Source organism: Bombyx mori, chromosome 22 (genome assembly GCF_030269925.1).
Source record: "Bombyx mori chromosome 22, ASM3026992v2".
Taxonomy (NCBI): domain Eukaryota; kingdom Metazoa; phylum Arthropoda; class Insecta; order Lepidoptera; family Bombycidae; genus Bombyx; species Bombyx mori.
Window position 1 is genome coordinate 8,428,107 of NC_085128.1, and position 23,397 is coordinate 8,451,503.

At 35.4% G+C, this 23,397-nt stretch overlaps 2 protein-coding genes across 3 annotated transcripts in view; one reads left to right on the top strand and one right to left on the bottom strand.

Moving 5' to 3' along the window:
• Positions 1-3,471, top strand: part of NGR-A23 (neuropeptide receptor A23) — a 40,000-nt gene extending 36,529 nt beyond the window's left edge. The window contains 5 exon segments of the mRNA NM_001134249.1: positions 247-347; positions 1,033-1,123; positions 2,280-2,357; positions 2,989-3,309; positions 3,312-3,471. Coding sequence (NP_001127721.1) covers positions 247-347; positions 1,033-1,123; positions 2,280-2,357; positions 2,989-3,309; positions 3,312-3,371 — 651 coding nt within the window. The 3' untranslated portion in view covers positions 3,372-3,471.
• A 967-nt stretch (positions 3,472-4,438) lies between these two features.
• On the bottom strand, positions 4,439-22,169 carry LOC101735436 (glutamine synthetase 2 cytoplasmic). 2 transcript variants are annotated; one of them, XM_004931850.4, is made up of 8 exons: positions 22,005-22,169; positions 20,488-20,661; positions 19,572-19,733; positions 13,472-13,685; positions 10,491-10,563; positions 9,889-10,073; positions 7,683-7,822; positions 4,439-4,669 (listed from the first exon to the last, which is right to left on the bottom strand). In XM_004931850.4, exons 2-8 carry the CDS (start codon positions 20,651-20,653, stop codon positions 4,521-4,523), a joined length of 1,089 nt encoding a protein of 362 aa, XP_004931907.1. In that variant the 5' UTR covers positions 20,654-20,661; positions 22,005-22,169; the 3' UTR covers positions 4,439-4,520. The 2 variants fall into 2 exon arrangements, with proteins under 2 accessions (XP_004931907.1, XP_037874999.1); XM_038019071.2 differs by lacking the exons at positions 20,488-20,661; positions 22,005-22,169 and adding exons at positions 17,720-17,775; positions 18,985-19,123 and having other exon boundaries at positions 19,572-19,711.
• Positions 22,170-23,397: the final 1,228 nt, after the last annotated feature.

Consider the following 23,397-nt stretch of genomic DNA (forward strand, 5'->3'; position numbering starts at 1 on the left):
TTTTCATTCTGCTTTGAGGTTAATTGCATTGCAAAACAAGCTTTTCGAACAATTCAAACGCAATACACGACAAGTCTCCGACAGAAATAATAGGTATCTGGCGCCAGTAATATAAAAAAAAAATCATATAAATTTCTAAAAAATCGTTTAGCTAAATTTCTAAAGCGTAATATTGAAAGTAATCAACATTTTTGCGTTGTTCCAGTTTCTACGATAATATTTTTACTGCAATTTTTCTGTTCGCAGGTCATAAAAATGCTCGTACTCGTAGTGGCACTCTTCGCACTTTGCTGGCTTCCCCTTCAGAGTTATTTACTACTGCAGTCCTTCTTCCCCTCCATAAATGAGTAAGCAACGTTCTCACGACAAAACAAAATCTAGTATGTATGTATGTGTATAGCGTTATTACGTTTCTACATATTTTATGGTACCTTACTCTCAACGTGCGTATACGTGGCTGTTTCTACGACCTATTTTCGTTTATATTTTGTTTTATATTACAGAATTAAAATATACACTCTTTGCGTTTATTTTCTCAATGGAAGAAGCATTAAATATATAATATTTGACGCTATGCTGTAGCAGTGCATAGTGTACTGAGATCGGACTACACGCGATCGTAAATCGTGAAATAAATTCACACCATCATATTATGCATTTGTGTAGATGAAAAAAAAGGACTTAGTCCACCTGTGTTAAGCGGAGTCCATAGATATAATTACGGGGATGTAACATGATTGTTGTAGTTTGTGAAATAAGTACCACAAGTACTTTCTCAGGTGGAGTCAAAATACGCTTTACCACAAGGACATAATATATAGCGTTGAATTGAGCATAGTAAATTTATATATACATACCGGAGTAAATTTCTGACTTTTCTGTAACAATATATACGGATTTCAGATACATGTTTATGTTTATGTAAACAAGATATTTATACATTTTCGCGAGAATGGATTAACAAAGTTAAAAGTCTGTGTTAAAAGAAGATATACGAGTTTTTCAAAATACTAAACGCATCTTTATTTTTAGGTACAGATACATAAACGTGATCTTCTTCTGTTTCGACTGGCTCGCCATGAGTAATTCCTGCTATAATCCGTTCATCTACGCCATATACAACGTGAGTGAATCGTTTTTATTTATTCAAAACTCTCTTTCAAAACAAAAAACGCTTATTGTTGATACGGTTGAAATTTTATTTCAAATCGTCGTCAGTTGCCTCACTGAAGTTTTAATAATAATAATAAGCCCGTTTTATTTCCAAAAAAAGAAAACACCTTAGCAAGTAAAAATTACAAATATAAAACTTATGTTATTGGAACCCCACTTCGGGTATAGGCCTCCTCCACCTTTCTCCATTCTTAGCTTGGTTTCTCCATTTACTAAAGTATTAAAATAGGTAAATAACAATTTTTATAACTTCGTAATCACAATAATTGGTTTTCGTATTAGCCCTTTCTAAGATAACATCTACGATTACAATATTTACCATTAACGTAGTACCAAATTTAACACCGAATTGTGTAGCTCCATAACTTTCTTGTTTCAATACACGCGATCAAAAACTGCTATTATATAACTATTATTTATGTTTTGACTTTTTTTATTGTTTAGAGGGGTGGACGAGCTCTCAGCTTGTTCCGTGGAACCTTTAACCATTTAAACTGAAATGTAGGACAACTTTGCGGCACACGTAGAATCTTGTGAGTTTCTCGCCGGATCTTCTCAGTGGCTCGCGTTTCCGATCCGGTGGTAGATTCTGCGAAGCACTGCTCTTGCTAAGGCTAGTGTTAGCAAAACTCCGGTTTAAGCCCCGTGAGCTCACCTACACGTCAAGGAGAGGCTAAAATAGCCTCTCAAGGTTATCAGCATAGGTAGGAAAAAAACCAGGTGGGCTCTTCCATCCGTCCAAGCAAAAAAGGAGGATGGTAGCATAAACCCGTGCGGGATTACACAATACGCCCCACCTCTATTATTATACGATCGTGGTATATTTATAAAAGCATAAATGTCAGCTGTCAGACAAACTTTTGCACAGCACGGTCCAAATGCCCAACCATTAAATAACAAGTTGCGTCAGATTTCCCACTTGGGTCACTTTTCTTATAAAAAGCGCTTCTCAGAGGAAAATTCACATACATTCTTTTGATAGCCTCGGACGGGAGGATGGCGGGATGTGCGCACAGAAAAGGACGCTTGAATCTTTTTTGAAGTATCTTCATGCAATTTTAAAAGCGCGCCTCTCTTTGACTTTAGTAATTAAAAGTTTGTTACAGGAAAAATTCAAGAAGGAATTTAAACAACGATTCACCTTTGGGAAAAAACCCAATAGATTCGCCAATGACAGTTATGAGGTATGGATTTTAATGTAATAATTTAAGAGTGATCAAAACACTTTAGTTCCTAATTAGATAAGATCAAATGCTTGTAAAATAAACCATATGTTGTCCATTTAATATATTGTAAGGTTTTTGCAAAGGTCGATGAAGATTATACTTTTTCTAATATAGTGAAATCCGCTTAGAACCGTTTATTTTATTTTCTCTTTGTCCTGCCTATTTCTACCGTCTAGCAATCAACAGTCTCGTTGGAACAGCGGCGAATTGCGTGCAGATCTGTTTTTTGTTTTTTCAACGAGAGCCCCCGGTCCCAATGTTTATACGCCAAACGTTATTGGAGATATGAGAGCAGAAGTACAGAGCCGTTCGCAGGGTGTGGAGTTAGGCGGACTTGTGTCTTGGGGACCCACAGTAAAAAATTCAATTCAATTAGTATTCGAACTCAATATGTCAGGTTGGCTATTTACCGGTAAGCAGCGGCTTGGCTCTACTCCTGGCATTGCTGACGTCCATGAGCGACGGTTACCACTCACCATCAGGTGGGCCGTGTGCTCATCTGCCTACAAGGGCAATAAAATAACAATGAGTATGGGTAGTTACAATTTAGATAACTCATTAAACGAAATTAATATCAAATTTATTTCAGGACGGCCAATCCTATAGGACTCGGATTCTGTCTTTCCGCTCAACCAACGACCGATGTTTATACTCAACAAGAAAATCGATTAACATTACACCCGACGATTCTCTTAGGTTGTCGACACATAGCTCTGTCCAATACACGAACAACCAGAGCCGTGAGAACGGCTGTGAATGTACTAAAACCGAAGAAGCACAAGCCCGCATCACAGCAAGGAGGTACGCCAACATGAGAATGGGATGCCGACACCCAAACGCAAGAAAATGCTTCTCGAAGACCAATGAAACTGACGAGATGCCAATAGGCGACGAGAGAGTTAGCGAACTATAATCTTTCCCAATAGTAACATTGTTGAATTCCGAGACATATCATACGATGACAAAGTGTAAATACGTTAAAATTCCATACTTTATTTAAGATACGTTTAATAAATTTGTGATGTGATAGATAAAATGTGTATAAATAAATTTAAATAAAAATTTTAAGTTCGATTTGAAGTTCTTTTTATCTAATTTCGATTTTCGTAATGGGATTCCTAAATCATATTGACTTTGTTAAAAGCAATTCCGAAAATGTACACTTACAATCCACAAGTAGCCCTTAATCGATGGTCTGAGGGCTTGGAACATTGCCATTAAATCTTATCGTTCCTGATGACGGTTCAGAATTCTGTTTCTCCTTTATTAAAATCACGTAGCTCCGCTATAACATCGTGCCGTTTGCGGAAAAAATATTAAACGTGCAAAGAATGAACACGACTATACGAAAATAAGAGTTTCAATAGCGTTATTTGTAGTTATGTTAGTGTTTTGAAATTTAAGTAATAAAATCGTAAAATTCTCGAAAGTAAGTCAAAAAATCATAATCATACCATTAAACAAACAGTTATTATGAGTTTTTCTATTTCAGCTCCGTGTTTTCAGTCGACCTGTGTAAGAAACAACTGAAAAAATAGTTTTTTTTTATATACTCAAAGGTATAAATGTTTTATAATAGGTATGTTTTTTTTTATTTTTTTTATTGCTTAGATGGATGGACGAGCTCACAGCCCACCTGGTGTTAAGTGGTTACTGGAGCCCATAGACATCTACAACGTAAATGCGCCACCCACCTCGAGATATAAGTTCTAAGATCTCAGTATAGTTACAACGGCTATCCCACCCTTCGAACCGAAACGCATTACTGCTTCACGGCGGAAATAGGCGGGGTGGTGGTACCTACCCGTGCGGACTCCCAAGAGGTCCTACCACCAGTGGTATGTCGACCATTAACGTTGGCGTTGACGGAAAATCATCCTTGTGTTTTAAAACCCAATACCATTTGCATCGTTCTATTTGAAACCAAACAAAACTTCACAGTGAATGTCATTTCACGTAATTAAAAAAGTTCAACAAATTAGCGCACGTATGTTGACATTCATTTAAAAAGCATTTACTTTCATTAAAATGACAGTGAATAGTAAAATAGTTTTTTTTTATTTTCATGTTTATTTTTAGCAAGCTTAAGCCTTGTTTCTTTGAATGAATTTCGTGAAGCGATCACTCATCAAAAATACAAGTTTTGAGCATAATTGATATGATGCGGTACGGGTCTGCGTTAGCTGCGGGTCGCCTATCTTCTAGATAGCCCCGCTTGTCCTCGGAAACTTGCCGAGGTATCCTGACGCAACAACTCCGATTAGCCACACCTGGAACCAGACGTATAAAATTACCCCTAAGTTAACGTAATGAAACTCGGCGTACCTACCCAAGAAATTACCTTCATATTATAAATTAATCGTTTTCACATAGCGTATTTAAGTATTTGCTTAGGCTTTAACTGATTAGCTTTCATTCGACATGATCAAAAGAACTTATTTAATCTCGAGCTTTTGTTGGTGGTCTCGATATCCGACTTTTCATATTATTAACTTACGGCACTAAAATTAAAGAAGACCGTAAAATGGGAAATAATTTACGACGCGAAAACTTAGATACTCGACGACTTTTCACGTCGTTAATCTCATACAAAATTAATGTCGTTCAAAATTATTATTATAACAACTTTTTAAAATACGATATGCTCTCTAATAAAATTTAATATATTCATAAAAATTCAATAAATTTTGTTAAATATCAATAAAACCAGCGGTAAGTTAAAAATTATTATTACCACAAAGCGATAAGGTATTTAGTTTCACAAAAGAATGCGAATATCTGGCGAGCTCGGGATCGCCTCCAACAGTTTTCCAATATGACGTGATTTTTTTCTCTAAAGGACACGAGTGAACAATTTTGTTCGGAACGTCTGAATATGAAATCATATTAAGAGCTCTTTTTTTTTTTTTTTTTTTTTTTTATTGCCTTTGTAGGCAGACGAGCATACGGCCCACCTGATGGTAAGTGGTCACCGTCGCTCATGGACGTCAGCAATGCCAGGGGCAGAGCCAAGCCGCTGCCTACCATAAAGAACTCTCCGCAAGCCTCGTTTGAAGAAGGACATGTCATAGCGCTCGGAAAACACCGTGGAGGGGAGTTCATTCCAGAGGGAGAGCTCGATTGATACCAAAGTATTTTACATAAATGTTGAAAATCGTGTTGGAATTTTATTAAAATTCTAATGGAAAAGAACATTTCGTCTGAAATACTTCAACAGAATGAAAATTTGTTCACTCATTTGGGTCGCTTCTTGCGGATTTGGAGGACTTTGAGGATTTTTCCAACCCAGTAAGGTATTGTACATAAAATTCAATGATATTGTTGTATCATAAAGTAAAAATGCTATATATTAATGTAAAAGTTTCGAACTTTTAAAATGTCTTTTAAAAGACGTTTAAATAATAACTTGTAACACATATAAATTAAATTATATTGCAGAAATACCATAATATTATATATGTATTTCAATATTCTTATATTTTTATGAACTTGTGAACTGTTATTTAATGAGACAGAAATCACTTCCATTATGTTTCATCCACAACTTTTGACTTTTAATTGAATCAATTGTTTTGGAATTGAAAACAATTTGTTTGCTTTTAATAAACTAAGGTTTAAAATTTGTTTTTCCTTTTGGGCGAGTCGAAATAATTTACTTTTTGGAATACAGTACAGTTGAACTGTAGCTTGTTTTTCGTTTTTCGTCTATAGAAATGTCCGTGATACATCAGTCTATGATACATCAGACTATAAATACTCATATGAAATGCGTCGAAACACTACGCATTTTTTAAACAAGCATTTTCTGGGAACAATAAGATCGACGTATCAAAACGATCTTAAAACATTAAAATAATGTCTACAAGGATGAACGAATTGATTTTTTTTCCGTTGATTAGTGGACGTGGTTTTGTAAATACTGACTGGGACTCATAGACATTTCAACGTTAATGTCGCCATCCACGTTGAGGTATAGAGTCAAACTCAATTATATAAGGGCTGTTCCACCCTTGAAACGGGAATGGGTAAGAGCTTCACATCATAGATTAAGCGATGGTACCAATCCGTGCGGACAAACATAATGCCCTACTATGGGCTCCATTAACCATTTAACACAGGATGGACTGCGAAAGAATTTATCTATGGTATAAAGATTAAGTTATGAATAACGATCCGTGCAAAACCGCGGTTCGATGCAATGTAGGGTTAATACGCATACAATATACATCACTCTAGTGATTTGTGACATGCGATACCGCTCCTGTAAAGACAATATTGAAAGCTATCAATTTGTAACGCTCGCACGCTGAAATATAAGTCCTGAATCGATTGGCGCGTACCCTAAGTGAACGTGCATCATGACAAAATACTAACATGCATCATAGGTTTGAGGAATTATATCACTTTATCAATAGTTTGATGCTGTAGAGTTGTTGTTAACTTTAGCATCGTAAACATACCACAGCGAGAATACTGTTACGCGTAGAGACATCGAAACGTAGCATTAAAGTATCAAATTTATTGTAATAACGGCTACTCTATTTGCCCCTTAAGAGAAATAGGCAGTATGGTTGTCCTACCCATACGGGCTCATAGTATGTCCGAACATTATATATAACGCAAATAAAAAATCTGCTGATTTGATTTTTATCATACAATCTTATATTATTACTTGTCCTTTTAATACCTATTGATTTTGAGAGATATTCGTCGTCGTGTTAATAGGTAACTACGTGTTTTTTTTAGAAAAAAATTGGCGAACTCTAGATTTTCACACCGGCAGGGTCATCATCAATGTCTGCACGGAAGGTGTACTTATTACTAGGTATATGAGCAGAGGAGCTCATGACCCTCCAAAGTTAAACATTTTCCCGGCAAAAGCCCACAATCACTCATTATTTTAATTTAATTTGTTACTTTTGGTATTCGTTCCTTTGTACATTTATGTGAAAAATAAGAGGTAATATTATAATAGTATTAGAGATAGACATCTACATTATTTTGTACGTTTTTGCATTTAATTAACATGGTGATTTTTGTTTGTACAGCAAAGACATCTGTGAAACATTTTTTTTACTTATAATTTTATCTAATTCTTAGTTAACAATCACTTTTATTTTTAGGTTTGGTAGTAACGCTTTGTTATTATTTTGTCTATAAATAAATAAAAACAAAACAATGGCGGACGACTATCACGAACATCGCAAGCTTGACGACGCTTCGAATTCCCCGCTTCATTTAAACATAAAAGAAGCAATCAGGTTAATGTAAAAAATATGTCACCTGCAGTGAAATCCCTGATGTGTGGCATTCCATTTTTTCCGACGAGCCTTCGCACGTTGTCAGCCCCATTGTTAGCGTCGTACTCATTGATGTGGGCACCGTGTCGACGCGCCAACTTATCTATAGCCCGCTCGATCACTCTGACGAAAGCCAATAAGTGGCCATTCAAGATATTGCACAATCCCTTCAAACTACATACATCTAGGTACATTTTTCGGACCACCTCTATGAACTTAATAATAATTGGATCTTATTGTTCCTTACTATTGAAACGTATTCCATTTTAATTATAATTTATGACTACTGGTGGTAGGACGTCCTGTGGGTCCAAACGGGTAGGCACCACCACCCTGCCTATTTCTGCCGTGAAGTAGTAATGCGTTTTGTTTTGAAGGTTTTGCGCAGCCGCTATAACTATACTGAGACCTTAGAACTCATATCTCAAGATGGGTGGCGGTATTTACGGTGTAGATGTTACGGGCTCCGGTAACCATTTAACATCAGGTGGGCTGTGAGCTCGTCCACCCACCTAAGCAATAAAAAACAAGTTTGACATTTTGAATTTCATTAATTATAAAACATTAAAGAAACTTAGTATCTTATTGGATTTCACGAGTCGTAGACGTAATTAAAACTGTCGCCGGCCGGTGACTGTGAAAAGTCATCAAAAAGCCAGAAATAATATTATACTATAACAAAAAAATATATATTAATATGAGATTAAATTGTAAAAGAACTTTTAGTGAGAAAAAACTTATTTAAGGTTGATACATTTTCTTCTTACAAATAAACCTTTTGGGTAGTTTAACAATGGATTGATATTGTGATATTTATGGGCTCTAGTAAACATTTAGTACTGTGCGTAAGCCGTGAGTTCATCTTTGTTTTTGTTTTATTGCCCTTGTAGGCACACCGTCATATGGCCCACCTGATGGTGAGTGGTTACCGTCGCCCATGGACTTAAGCAATGCCAGGAAGCCGCTGCCTACAAAATCTGCCCTTCTTGATACCTTTTTCTAAATGGAGTCTATGCATAAACTTGGAGAAAAATAATTAATATTTTACCAATCCAATTGAAAGCCAAAAAACTATAGGTATATTCAAATTATAATACATACTAGTTATTTTACGTACAGTCACCAATCTCACTAATAGCCATATAGTTCAAGTAATTCTTCATAATTTGTCTTACGACTAAAGTATTTACGTCTAAAGGGTAACAAAAGTTCAGGTGAAAGTAAATAATTACAAGTTCGCGTGAATCAACCCACCGGATCCGGGGCTGGGTGGGTCGTCCTGGTCACGTAAAACAATAAATTTCGTTACGTAGCCTATTAAAGCTACCGTAATTGTTCATGAGCTTCGTATTCTTAAATACGTACTTATATGTTTTTCGGTCTGGAGTTAGTTTGTAAGAGACTTCACCCAAGCCCTGACTAACAGAGATCCACACACCAAAATCGCGAAATAAACAACCTCATCGATTACTTGATTTATGTAAAAACTTATTTCGGATTCATTTTAAATAGTTTTATATTATAATATTATACTTCACATATGTCTTAATGTAACTGTATCCTATATTATATATTATTATGTAACTATTATAAGCTGTTTCATACAACTATTGAAGTTAATCAAAACAGTTTTTGCTATTTTATAATTTGTAATTATTATTTAACTGGTTGGGTATCAGCTAAGACTTATCTACTAAGTCTATTTATCACAATACCTTTTTAGTGTATTATTCGTAGGATTAGCGTGAACACTACCATCTAACTGGAGGCACGAAGATCGTCAAGTCACAATTTTATTTAAATTAGAACACATTATCTGCTTTGCGGCAGAAACAGGCAAGACCGTGGTATGTACCAGTCTGAGCTAACATTATCAATTTACTAAGCAATAATTATGAATAAGTTTATCACATTTTTAAGGTGTATAAACAAAGAGCTGTCTTATTTATTCAAAATAATAAATGCGAAAAATAGTTCTCGAGTGATTTGCATTTTTGGTGGGACATTACTTATTTCAACTACAAGGACACAAAAAAATAAACAAGCCATGACTGAGCAGATAGCAAGCCGTACACGTTCGTTTGACAGTTAGATGATTTATGAACGCGCACAGTATTTTGAGCTAGTTCTTTTTTGGCGAGACCCGCTAAGAATCACGAATGAGGAAAAAAATACACGCAAGTGCTCACAATATGCCGTCATCTTCTCTCATGTCCTTGGTGGAAAAGTACACAAAGGTACCGTTTCCCGGCCAATCCGCTGTGGGCTGTGGTTCGAAGGAGGCCACCGTGCCGTACTCCTCGGCGAGTCGTGATAAAATGTACCGAGCCATCCATAAATCATCCGCTCCACGAATACCAGGACTTGGACCGACCTACGGAATTTCCTACATTACAAAATAATGACTTTTTACTTTAGCTTTCGACGAAACTCGCGGCTCACCTAAGTGGAACTTATAGACTTCACGCGCCCGAAAACCGCCATCCATGATACCCAGTCAAAATGGCCCCCCATGAGAGTTTCGCGGCACTAATATGCAGCTTGCTCATGCCAATATGGTGGTAGTAAGCAGTATTCATAATTCGATATTACAACGCATGAAGCGGTTAATTTGTTGAAGGCTATATATGATACCAAAACGCATAATTATCTTTTTACGTAAGCATCAACATGTACGTAAGCAGAATAAGAGCAATTATTTTATTCAGTCCTCAGTGATAGAAATCCGACTTTTTAAAATCGATTGGTACGTAAAATAAATTTGATCACAAATAATTTCGTTAACTTTTACCTGGAAGTTCCACTGGGAGGGCACCGTTCCCGGATTTATTCCATTTAACTGAACTCCAGCGTATAAACAGCACCTTTAATTAAAGACAGTAAATATTTCCAAAGTAACAGCATACAACGTTATTTACTTTTATATAGGTACTTGAGATTGATAGAGAGAGAGAGAGAGAAGAGAGAATACACTTTATTGCACACCAACACAATTTACATTTTAAATAAACAAACAGTCAAAAAGCACATATGTACAATAGGCGGTCTTATCGCTAAAAGCGATCTCTTCCAGACAACCATTTAATTTACAGAAATTCTGTAAAATATAAAAAATATAGCAGGTGCGGTGTACCATATACAATACATTATTATAGAAAATATATACATATAATAAACAAATATATACCGTTTACATAATATAATATATACCAATATACATACTTACATACAATACATACTAATATACTTACACACAAACAATAAATCAACAGTATGGAAATTATAAATGATAATGATGCAACAAACAGCACTAAGCAGATAAGTAGTGTTCCTTCACCATTCTTTTAAAACAGTTAGTATTATACATTGATAGTATTATACATTGTAGGTAGTATTGTACAGTATGCATGTATTTGTGTTTATACGGTATATCCTTCTACTCGCATCGTCTTCCTCATTACTGAGGGTCGTGATTCCCCCGATGAGAGATTAATTTTCTATTTAATGATTCTCCTTTAGCTGTGTCTGTTCTTGGCAACGGAGATCATCATGCAACTTGATATTGAGAATCGAGTGAATTCGATCAAACCATCTGATTGGACTGCGGCCGCTTGGTCTTCGTCTATTGATCTTGCCAGTAACCATCAGCTGCTTGAAGCTCTGTCCGTTTTTGATATTGTTTAAAAAAATCCCGGATCCTTCGGATGCAGATGGTAGGGAATCTTTATTTAACATAATAATATATAGATTTATGTATTTATAGATTACAATATGTGTATAATTTTATGTGTGGATATATGTTAAGTTTATTTACAAAATGCACTTACCACATTTTTATGCATAAATTTTAATTGGCTGGTAGAGAATGGTATTAAAGCCTCCAATATATCAAAAAAAGAAGAAAATGTACTAAATAAATAATACATTCCAAAAACATAATAAAACCTTAGATACCGCTACAAACCTAAACGAAATAAATCGTGTTTGAATACGACCGAATTTATTGAAATATACAGTTCCTGCTGTAAAATAAAGTAAAAAGTTTTGAATTGGAGTTCTAGGGTCGGTGGCGGCAATTCACCCAGAGAAGTTTCGGTTATCCCTTTAACACCAGTTTGACATAAACTAGTAGACGTACATTTTTTTTAAAGTTGTGGAGCAACCAACAAAGTAGCTTCAACACGGCCGTGTAATAAGTACGTTTTTATTTATATAATACGTATAATATATATTATCTAATTTGGTCATTATAAAATTGAGCCTTAAAATAAATACTACAGAAAAGCATAAAAGAATAATTTCTTCAGTTTGACACTTTAGGGAGACAATATCATTCGTAAGGCGATCCTTCAAGTGAAATTACACTTTAAATTTGTGTTTCGATATTGAGTACTGTATTACACGATGAGATTTCGATACAAGTACGATAGTCACGTTCAAACATGTTACATCAGATAATTCACAACGGACAGGTATGTACCGTTCAAAAGACTACTTATTTTTATTTTCACGAAGAATTTTCGTAGCGCCTCAACGTAGCGCTGTCAAACTTAATACTTTATTCTCAACAGCTTCTTTGAAAAACGTAGCATTGAATTATTCGAGATCTGAACGACAAAGCTCTGCGTGGATTTAATCCTTTTCCAATAGTCATGAGCTAACACGAATAGTAATAAAATTTAGCCTCGTTGAAGAATTTCACTAGAAGATGACCGAGCTTTGCTCGGTATTTTTTATTATTATATAATATAAATAAACAATTCATATTCTTGGTCTAACTTTAAACCAAACACTCATTGGCTTCGGGTGGCTCAACAACGCCATCTGCTGAAATAATAATAATCTCATAATAACGCCATTTGGTGTTATTGTGTCTTTAAAGCAGTTAGTTGCTCTCAATTATGAAAAATAGTATTATTATTCGCGAATAGATGTCGGGAAGAGTCATAAAGTTGATAATCGATAAAGTTAATTATTGAAAAAAACGAATAAAACAACAATTTCTGAAAATAAATCGTAGCTAGATCGATTTATCGCCCCCGAAATCCCGTGTATACTAAATTTTATGAAAATCGTTGGAGCCGTTTCCGAGATTCAGCCTATTCATATATATATATATACAAGAATTGCTCGTTTAAAGGTATAAGATAAGATAAGAAAGATAAGATTACGCTTATAGGTGTTTAAATTACTTTAAGCCTATTTGTGAGTAGACCAGAAGGAAGTATGAACAAAAATTTTGGTACAAGGAGCTTCTTTGAATGAGCTGTCCAACTTGATAAGTTAGAAAAAGTTCTTTGGTGCATTAAATAACAAAATCACGCCCGTTAGAAAGTACTGCGATACTTTTTCAAGAGAGACAAACAAAGAGGTAGTCTCAACCAAGGCGAGTTCACTAGAAAACCTACCACCAGTGGTGAAAATCAAAATTAAGGATAGAGGTAAAGGAAATTAGAAAATGAACTTATGATACTACTACTACGGACGGATGATGGGAATCAGTAGCAAAGGCTTGAAAAGTCCTATCTTTTGATTAATAGCCAGACAAACAATTATAATGTGGATGAATATAATGTGTGTGTGAATATAACGTGGAGTGTGGATAATAAAGGATCTCTTTAAAACTATGTTGACGAGAGCTCATTATTGTCAGCGTGCTGGTAATTTGCATTTTTATTTACATTGTTGACAGCGTAGGTGTCGCTTACGCTTAAGCCAGGTGCTCCTTTGAGAGTCTTAACGAAGAATAATAGCAAGAAAAATTGAAGTCACCTGTAAAAGGCTTCCATAAGATCTCTCGCAACTATTTTATCCGACCCTATGGCGCAGTAATAAGGCCCGGGAGGCGCGGGAAATCCACCAACGGGCCAACCTAGGGGACGTCCATCAGACGATGTCAAGATGAATTCTTGATTAAAGCCAAACCAGGGCTCCTCCACTTCACCCTTCTCGCATATTATCGTACAGTTTTTCCGGTGATTTGACGCTGTTGAAAGAAAAGAAAAAAACACCGGTAACATTGTGCTGGCTGAAGTTAGCTTTTCATGCATGTAGTAAGGTTGCAATTTATCGAGCCATTACGAATTAAGACAGTCGCTCATAGCTCGTCAAGTAATACAGTACACTAAATATTGTCTAATAACCTCGTAAATCAGTGCTCAACTAAGTCTACAGTATCTTATATACAAAACATATAGTATTTTATATAAAAAGATAATAACGAAAACCCAAATATGCTAAAATATTTTTAATAACTAGATAATCTTAGATATCACTCATTTATTTTTGGCTCATCGTAAATTCCGTCACCCGCCTTGAGACAAGAAGTCAAATCTTATTCTATTAGAGTTGCTCCATTGTTCAAACCAGCAACACTCAAAACTAGTGAGTAACCAGTGAAAAGCTAGGCTTACCTGTGCAGACTCTCACATCATATTTCTGGCATACATAAATAATTAGATAAACGCTAAATACTGTGAGTAAAATTATGACATATAAACTATATTCTATAGAAAGGTTACTAGCAGATAACGTGTTTTATTATGTGTGTTGCTAATGACATAAAATTGGTTAGTATGTCCCTAGAAGATACGGTGCATCATCATTACCTCGTACTTCGAAAAGTTAATAATACTAATTTTCAAAAAGCACTCTCAAATCTACATCTTTAATTTTTCGCTTTCTTACATTAAATTCTGTCTACCCGTTTGCGAGAGCACACTTATTTTAATGACAGAAAATACAAAACGCGGAGTTCATGAAAAGGGCCATTACAAAATGCGCACAACGAATAAAAAAACGTTACATCGAGGACATCTCAACAGAATTCCTGTTAATTCTAATTTAGCTGGCAATTTCAGTTCGCAGATGTGACTGCCTTTCTTTTGCCCATCTAATAATAGCCGACAATAGTACAATGACGACTTGAAAATTTCAACTTCAACTTATAAGGATTTTGTTACGATTCCATACCGTTGGAGAATTTAAATCGTGGTTTGTCATAGATTATATGCTTCATTTTTCACTAGCTGACCCGGCATACTTCGTAGTGCCTCAATCGATAAATAAAAGACCGACGGGGGACACATCAAAGGAAAAGCAAAATTATTATTTTTATTTAATTCCGAGCATTTCATATTTATCTACCTTTTAAACCTTCTCTGGACTTGCACAAATAATTCAAGACCAAAATTAGCCAAATCGGTTCAGCCGTTCTCGAGTTTTAGCGAGACTAACGAACAGCAATTCATTTTTATGTATCGAGATAATTAAAAATGCTTTTACGGTTTAATCTTTTCTTTTTATTATCATAACAATATATCCAACGTTTTGAATACTTTACAATTATCGTGGTCACGGTGGTCGTCCGTAAAACCGAATTGAACTGAAAAGCAAAATTGTATATGCTTTGTTGCTTTTAATACTAGTCCTCGAGAAGTAATAGTATAGTAATAGTAAGAATACTAGAACGTGTTAGTCAGCACGGGTTGATACTATAATCCTAGCTTTTCCTGTTTTGATAATCGTAAATTTAATTCAATTTAGACTTTACGACGTAAAATGACCCGTGGCATTCACATTCCGAGGACTGTGGACTTGATAGCAAAAAAAAGCTATATTATAGACATAATATACAAAAATAAACAATATGGGAAGCTGTTTTATTAGTCCAGCTGATATTAGCAAATCAAAGGGCTTAAACATGGAAATCATTGAACTACCAACAGAACAGACTGAATTATTTAGTCCGTCAATTCAGTCAGTTAAAGCGCTATTGAAAGTTCGAATCTATCTTCGAGGCATATTCTGGGTGCCACAAACTGTTACTCGAAGTTGTCAAGTCATTTTGCTATTTCAATTAGTGAGTGAAGTGAATGCTATAAAAGTTTTCTTCAAATTTTCTTTTTTATTGTTATAAACACCATCGATGTTGGTATCCCTAGGGTCGACATAAAGAAAAACTGATTTTGGGGCTCGATCTAAAAATCAACCGTCAAGTTTTAATATTAAAATTTTCAAGATACTGTATAAGTTATTTTACGTGTAGGTACCAACCTTTTATAAGAATAATTAATATTTTAGTACGATAGGAAGCATCATTGTTGTACGTTTAAAAATCTCAACAAGCTTCAGTGTTGTTATAGAAATTTTGACAAAACAAATGGACCGGTTGAAAATAAACGAACGCTCAACGAAAATCAGCATCCGAAGAAAAAAATACCAGGTTTATCCCGTTACATTGTGTATTACATTTCAGAAAACAATGTAACGGGATAAACCTGGTATTTTTTTCTTCGGATGCTGATTTTCGTTGAGGTATATTGATAATAAAAAAAACTTAATAAAAATATTAAGTTTTTTTTTATTATCATAGCGACTTAAATGTTCTTCTCAAAAAATTATAAACTAAATACTTACATATTTTTATGTAAATTATATTGATAATTATTCATAACACTTGATATTTACTGAGTTTTACATCTATTTACTTTGTTAAATTTTGATGGAAAAGATGATGTCAAATTTACTCATTTAACCAAATAAATTTTTTATATTGATCGGTAATGTAGCGAGTAGGCCATTACTCGCACACTACTCTACCTAGTTCCACATCGTATGAGGCTTACATTATATCGCCTGATGCTTAAACTAGCCAATGACGACCATTATTATTATTATTTACTAGCCGTACTCGCCCGCTTCGCTGCGCATTTAAAATTAGCATTATTATTTATTGTCATTATTATTAGGGAGTCCAACACTCATATAAATATTAGGCTATTGTATTTTCTACATGGATATCAAGTTTCAAGTCAAGCGGATGCATAGTTCAGTAGTTATAACGGCGCATCCGTAAAAACCACGGTAGATTTATATAATACTATAGACAATAGATTGGTTTCTTGAATATATAATAAGTTTGTGTTGTTGTGTTGTGTTTTCATTATTGCCCTTTGTAAAATTGACCTGATGAATACAAGCAATAAAACACGATATTGTTTATCTTCCGTGCACTATTTCACGTCAGATATGTTTAGAGTATTAAACTCAAAACGGTAAACTGCAAGTGGCTGAAGGCCTAGTACAGCCAGCTACTTCAGTAGGTTTTTATATTAACAGGAAAAACACAAAAAATAGGATTATATATATTTGCTACATCTGTTATATGTTATATTCTATGCCCAAATAGTTTGGAAATCCCTGCTTTAGAGGAACCGGCATGGTCCGTTGACAGTTAAATAGCTATCGGCGCTTATCACATATGAACGGGCGACCCAACTCGAGACATGAAATCGTCTCAATTGTATTCTTTTTTTATTCTTTATTTATTAACATTTATTTATTGGGCTTACAATTCACATCACAAGCTAAAGAGATACATAAAAAACACAAGTAAAAAGAAACAAAATCTAGCTTGCAACATAAGTTATGTGCGCACGACAAAACAAGACATAGTCCTGAATTTGTACAACAACGTTCCTTACAATTATACGACAAAACAACACGATAACGAAAACTAATCTAACTTATAATCATCATTATCCTGCCCTTCGCCCAGTCACCTGGAGTCGGCGTAACATGTTTTCTCCTTCCATACTATTCTACCATATACCATTTCTTCGCTTACTCCCGTCTTTCACGCAATCCGTCCATTTCTTCTTAGGTCTACCTCTTCCTCTATATCCTTCCACATTCATAGTTAACACATTCTTACCAACATCATTTTCATTTCGTCTCATCACATGTACCACATGTACATCACATACCATCCCAAACGCGCACTTCTCAGCTTCTCTGTCACAAGTGCCATTTTCAGACTTCCTCTAACATATTCATTCCGTATTCTATCCATTCTTGTTCGCATTTCTGCTGCATGCAATCGCCTTTCATCCACCATTTTTGTTGTCCAACAAACTGATCCATACAAGATGGCAGGCCTTATTAAGGTCTTTTATATAACTTAAAATGTAAGGAAATAATTTTATTCACAATATACAATTAAACAATTACACTACTAACCTATTACTATTCGGCTGGTTGACCCTTCCTCCGGAATAAATGACTGTTTCTGGACTCTAATAGTTAAGTTAAAATAAAGTTAAATATTTTTCTACGTGCCATAATTACTAATTTCTACTTATTATTGTTTTTTCAGCGACTGCTTAATACAAAAGTTTTAATTAACAAAGCTATTAAAATTCATTGATCATTCAACAAAAATATCCGTTCAGAATACAAATAAAAACCGGGCATTTACGTCCCTACCTAAAACGCTAAAGAGTATAAGTATAGTTGGTATTCTTTCGACGTAAGTAAGAATTTAACGTTTTTTTGTACAACCCTTAACATGTCGCCGTTTCAAAATCGCGAATTTGCCTCATTTGTTGCACAAGCTTGACCGGGACCCTAATACTTGAAATGCACAAATTTCACCAAACAAGCTGCCCCACCCTTCGAACCGAAACGCATTACTGCTTCACGGCGGAAATAGGCGGGGTGGTGGTACCCACCCGTGCGGACTCCCAAGAGGTCCTACCACCAGTGATTACGCAAATTATAATTTTGCGGGTTTCATTTTTATTACACGATGTTATTCCTTCACCGTGGAAGTCAATCGTGAACATTTGTTGAGTACGTATTTCATTAGAAAGCTGACTGTGAAGTGTCAGCTTAAAATAACACCACCACATCCCTTCCCGTTGTTATCGTAAAACGCTAGGGGATTCGCCATGGAATGGGCAGAAACGTTCTCTAAGTATTATTATACCAGCGTACTGTAATTGCCAACCAAGGCTACAAGTTGCAGGCGTATGGTAAGTAAGCATGGGTATGTACTAGACCAACCTGTCTATTACGGACGTGCAACAGTTACACATTCTGGTTTGAAAGACGGGACAGCCAATATAATTGATCCTTCGAGCTCATATCCCAAAGTGGGGGTGGCATTGATGTTGTGATGTTTTTTGTAAAACAACTGACATGCAGAATATGCGGAAGGAAAAGTGGGACATTTCTACAAGCTAGCTTTTGGTAATCGCAACAAGACAAAAGTAGAAATAATAAAAACGACGGCTCCTTGATATTATGTTTGAATACACGGTTATTTACAGATCAATAAAATTCAAAGATATTTTCCAACTATCCACCTTTAACAGTAATGATCAAACAAGACTAATAAGCTCACGGAAGGAAGTAATCACGCGGATGTTTGCCACTTGGATACTGAACATAAATAAAAAATAGGCAATTTCTTAAACAAGATTACATAAAGAATTTTGAATAACTTATTATCTTTTATCGCTCTCATCTTGATCGCCGAAACATTAATAAAAATATTAAACGCTTTTCAACCGTCCTTCACAAAAACCCTTCCTTTCATTCGATTCTTTAGAAAATCTCCGGGAGTACAGCTCATTTGTTTAGCTGAAAAAGTATGAAGCAATATCTTAAACGTACAAGTCGTGATCCGTTTACGTGAGTGAACCTTTTAGGTCCAAATAAAATTGAAAGATACATAAAAATGTAATACCATTTTTACATTACATTACAACGTTGATTAAGAGGAAAATAGGATTCCACTTTATTACAAGAATCATGGATCAAAGAATTTATTGAATCGTTACAATAGACCGGGCATATCGAAATGGATAATTTATATTCAAAAGAAATTCTTATGATTCGATTAATTTTAATAAATATTTTGGCAACAATAAATTTAATTACCGAATTATTTAAACCATTTAAATTTTCATAAAGCTTTCAATGATTAACGAAATTGACAACTAAATTTCATTTCTACGCTACGTTTAATACGAATCACTATCAGTGGAATATTAGTAATAAAAACACAATTAAATCTAGATAAACTCACATGTGGGCTGATAATTGAACTGGTACGTGTCGGCTAACACTAATATGTGGTTTCCACGTCTAAACGGGTCGTGGTAAATCACTTCGGGGAATATAAACGTGTCGGAATTGTCCGGGTTAGCTTGCGCAGTATTGCTGCCATCAAAGTACCAGATCGGTAAATCTACAATACAACAGTCAATAAAACATCAGAATTTATGTTCTGAACAAACGCTCATTTGGTAACAATGTTATTCAATGTTCCAGGGTTATTGGTTTTCTCAAACATCTTTTTTTTAAATACACATTTTCGATGATTATTGTATCCAAAAGTGATATAGTAAACGAAAATATTTTGAATGAAAAGACGAAATTCCGGCAAACATCACAATGGAAAAAAACAGCTTGAAGTTGTTGTGAGAAACGATTCTGAATTTGATATAACTATAGGAATATTTACTTTTATACAACACCTATTAACAAGTAAGGTAGGTAGTTATAATTGCTACAAAACTTCACGATCTATTTATGGCATGTTGGTGTGTGTGTGTAGTTACGTTGCTGAATTATCGGAGCAGGTATTTTGGTAGATAGTGAATGGTCTACGCCCTTGGCATTGTGGGCGTCCATGAGCGAAGATAACCACTCAAAATCGGGTAGGCACTCTGATTCTCGGCCTAGAAAGGCTACAAAATCAGGCTAGTGTACCGATAATTTATCACGAATATTCCTCTATACTTGCTTTCTGCAGAAGCTTCGCTCGCATTTACTAAATTTTCCAATATGATTTTGCCAGTCTTAGCCTCAGAAATAATGTCGTCTTTTTACTTGTTTGTCTTTGAAATGTTTACTAATTTTGTCTCAATACTATATTTTTTATTATGTGGCAGATTGTTGTTCCATAAATTGGAATTACAAAATCTTCATTGCATAAAAACCTTTATGATCCTTAGGTATGAAGTCAAAGGTTCTGTCCTTTGACCGGAGGTTAATTCCAGTACCATCCAACCACACGTAACTTGCCAAAATAGCATCGCAGGGCACCTCCAGATCTTCATATTTGCGCATCGCCGCTTTGTTCAAAGCAATCGGTGTGGAATTCATGGTCAAACCTAATTCAAAGGTAAATTTTTATGATCCTATAAAACATTTACGACTTAATTCCTTTTAATGAGAATACCAATGTGAAACTGTACGGACGGTACGCACGCTTTGATAATTAAAGACTCAACAGTTGATAGTTAAGACGAAATTTGCCATCAACGCGATTTTGGTAACTGACACCTTTTAGTTGTCGTGGCCTAAAGGATAAGACGTCCGGTGCATTCGTATCTAGCGATACATCGGTGTCCGAACCATAAAGTAATAAACATTGTATAATAAAAATCAAACCCTCAGAATTATAATTTGTGTAATTACCAGTGGTAGGACCTCTTTTGAGTCCGCAAGCGTAGGTATCACCGCTTGCCTGTTTTCTGCCGTGAAGCAGTAATATGTTTCGGTTTGAAGGGTGGGGCAGCCGTTGTAACTGTACTGAGACCTTAGAACTCATATCTCAAGATGGGTGGTGGCTTAACACCAGGTGCGCTATGAGCTCGTCCACCCATCTAAGCAATAAAATAAAACTGAAAACTATAATTCATCCATATTATATTTTCTTCCAATTCAAAGAATTTATGTGAGATTCAGGAATTTACCATTCCAGGTATTTCATATTCAAAGTTTGTATGTGTAACAAAATCACGTAATCATTCAACCATAACCACAAAGTAATATTCTTATTTTCTTGGAACAGACGAACTAAAATTTACTCGGGGCTTTTTAATATATTCTATCACTCTATTGAGAAAAATACGTCGTATTAAACTACACGATTTAGCTAGAAGAATATAGAATAGAAATAGAATCACGTACTTAACGCATATTCATAAACGACTTTCACGGTGAATGAATAGTATCGTGGAATGTAATTCAAAGTCACAAAAATCGTAAGGCTTAATTACTGATGGTAGGACGCATATTAAGACCGGATGATTAGGTGTCACCATCTTGCCTATTTACGCCACGCCGCCGTCACGCGTTATGATACGAAGAGTGGGAGTGGACGTTATATTTGAATCTCGAACTTAGGTTTTTTTATTACCTTTGCAGATACACAAGCATACGGCTCACCTGATGGTGAGTGGTTGCCGTCGCCCGTGGACTACAGCAATGACAGGGGCAGAGCCAAGCCGCTAACCATCGGTAGCCACTCACCATCAGATGGGCCGTGTGCTCGTCTGCCTACAAGGGCAATAAAAAAATTTAAAAAAAAAACACGAAATCGAGTTAAGTAATTTATTTAAATACGCCATAACAAGCAAACAGTTACAGGGGCTTCGAAGTTTATTAATATTAGACCAAATTTTTTTTTATGTTTCGTTAAATAAAAATGAAAAACAGGAAAATGTCTTACAGTGAAACTTTTAACAATTTATTTTTCCTGATGATGGCGGCGACTTGAAGGCGGAACGCAGAATGTTTCTTCAACCTAAAATTATAATATTGTTGTAATTGTAACTGAAATTTATTGATTTAATACCAAATTAGGTTAAATGAAAAAAAATATTACATGACTGTCAAATGACCAAAGAGAATATAATGAAATATTGAGGTTTTTTTCATAGAGGTTATATATTATCACTAAGCACAGAGTATACTAATATTCTCTTTAATAACAACGTGAACGTTGCATTAACATTTTTTATTACTGACTGTCGGGTGAACTGTGAAATGCGAGCTCGTTTGCCCGCCTAGAGCAATGGCAAACAAGTCTGAGTTTAATGGTATTTTTAATGAGTATGTATGCTTTGATGAAAAGATTTTAATTACATACAGTAAGTAACAAACGTCATTTTGCAATGAATGCACCAAAGTTGACAGAATGATGGAATATTGATTTGAAAATAAAATAAAAACCGTTAAATATTATTCGCGTAGCCATGACAGTATTATTTTTTGTTTCACAAATCAGGACGTTGTTGTAAAATAGTTTTCGTATAGATTTAATCGCACGAGGACAAGGATGCATGTAACCTGAAAGTGAAGATGCAAATAGCGCGAAAAGTTTATCAGATAATTTGAAACGATTACTGGAGTCTATACTGTAGCCAACTTGATATAAAAAATGCGTCGAAATACGGTCTGAGTGTATGTGGGTCATAAAACGCCCACTTTTGTTGTGGCCTAAAAGATAAGACGTCCGATCTATTCGTTTCCAGCGATGCACCGGTGTTCGAATCCCGCTGGCAAGTACATTTTTTTTAAATGAAATAGGTATTTAATGTTCACGATTGATTTCCACGATGAAGGAATAACATACTGTAGTAAAAATCAAACCCGCAAAATTATAATTTGTGTAAAGACTGGTGGTAGGACGTCTTGTGAGTCCGCAGGGGAGGTACCACCGCCCTGCCTGTTTCTGCCGTGAAGCAGTAATGCGTTTCGATTTGAAGGGCGGGAAGCCGTTGTAACTATACAGACCTTAGAACTTATATCTCAAGGTAGGTGGCAGCATTTACGTTGTAGATGTCTATGGGCTCCGGTAGCCGTTTAACACCAGGCGAGCCGTGAGCTCGTCCACACAACTAAGCAACAAAGAAATTAAAAAATAAACTTACTAGTATACACTAGTAGACACGTTCTTACGGATCCATCAAATTCAATAACTCTTGCATTAGTCGTCCTTAGCTCTAATACTAGAAGTAGGGCCCCGGTAGCCGTACTCATCAATATGGCAAAGAGTTCGACGTGCAACTTAACCCATGCATCAATCAGCTCGCTGAGTTTTTTACCGGATCTTCTCGGCT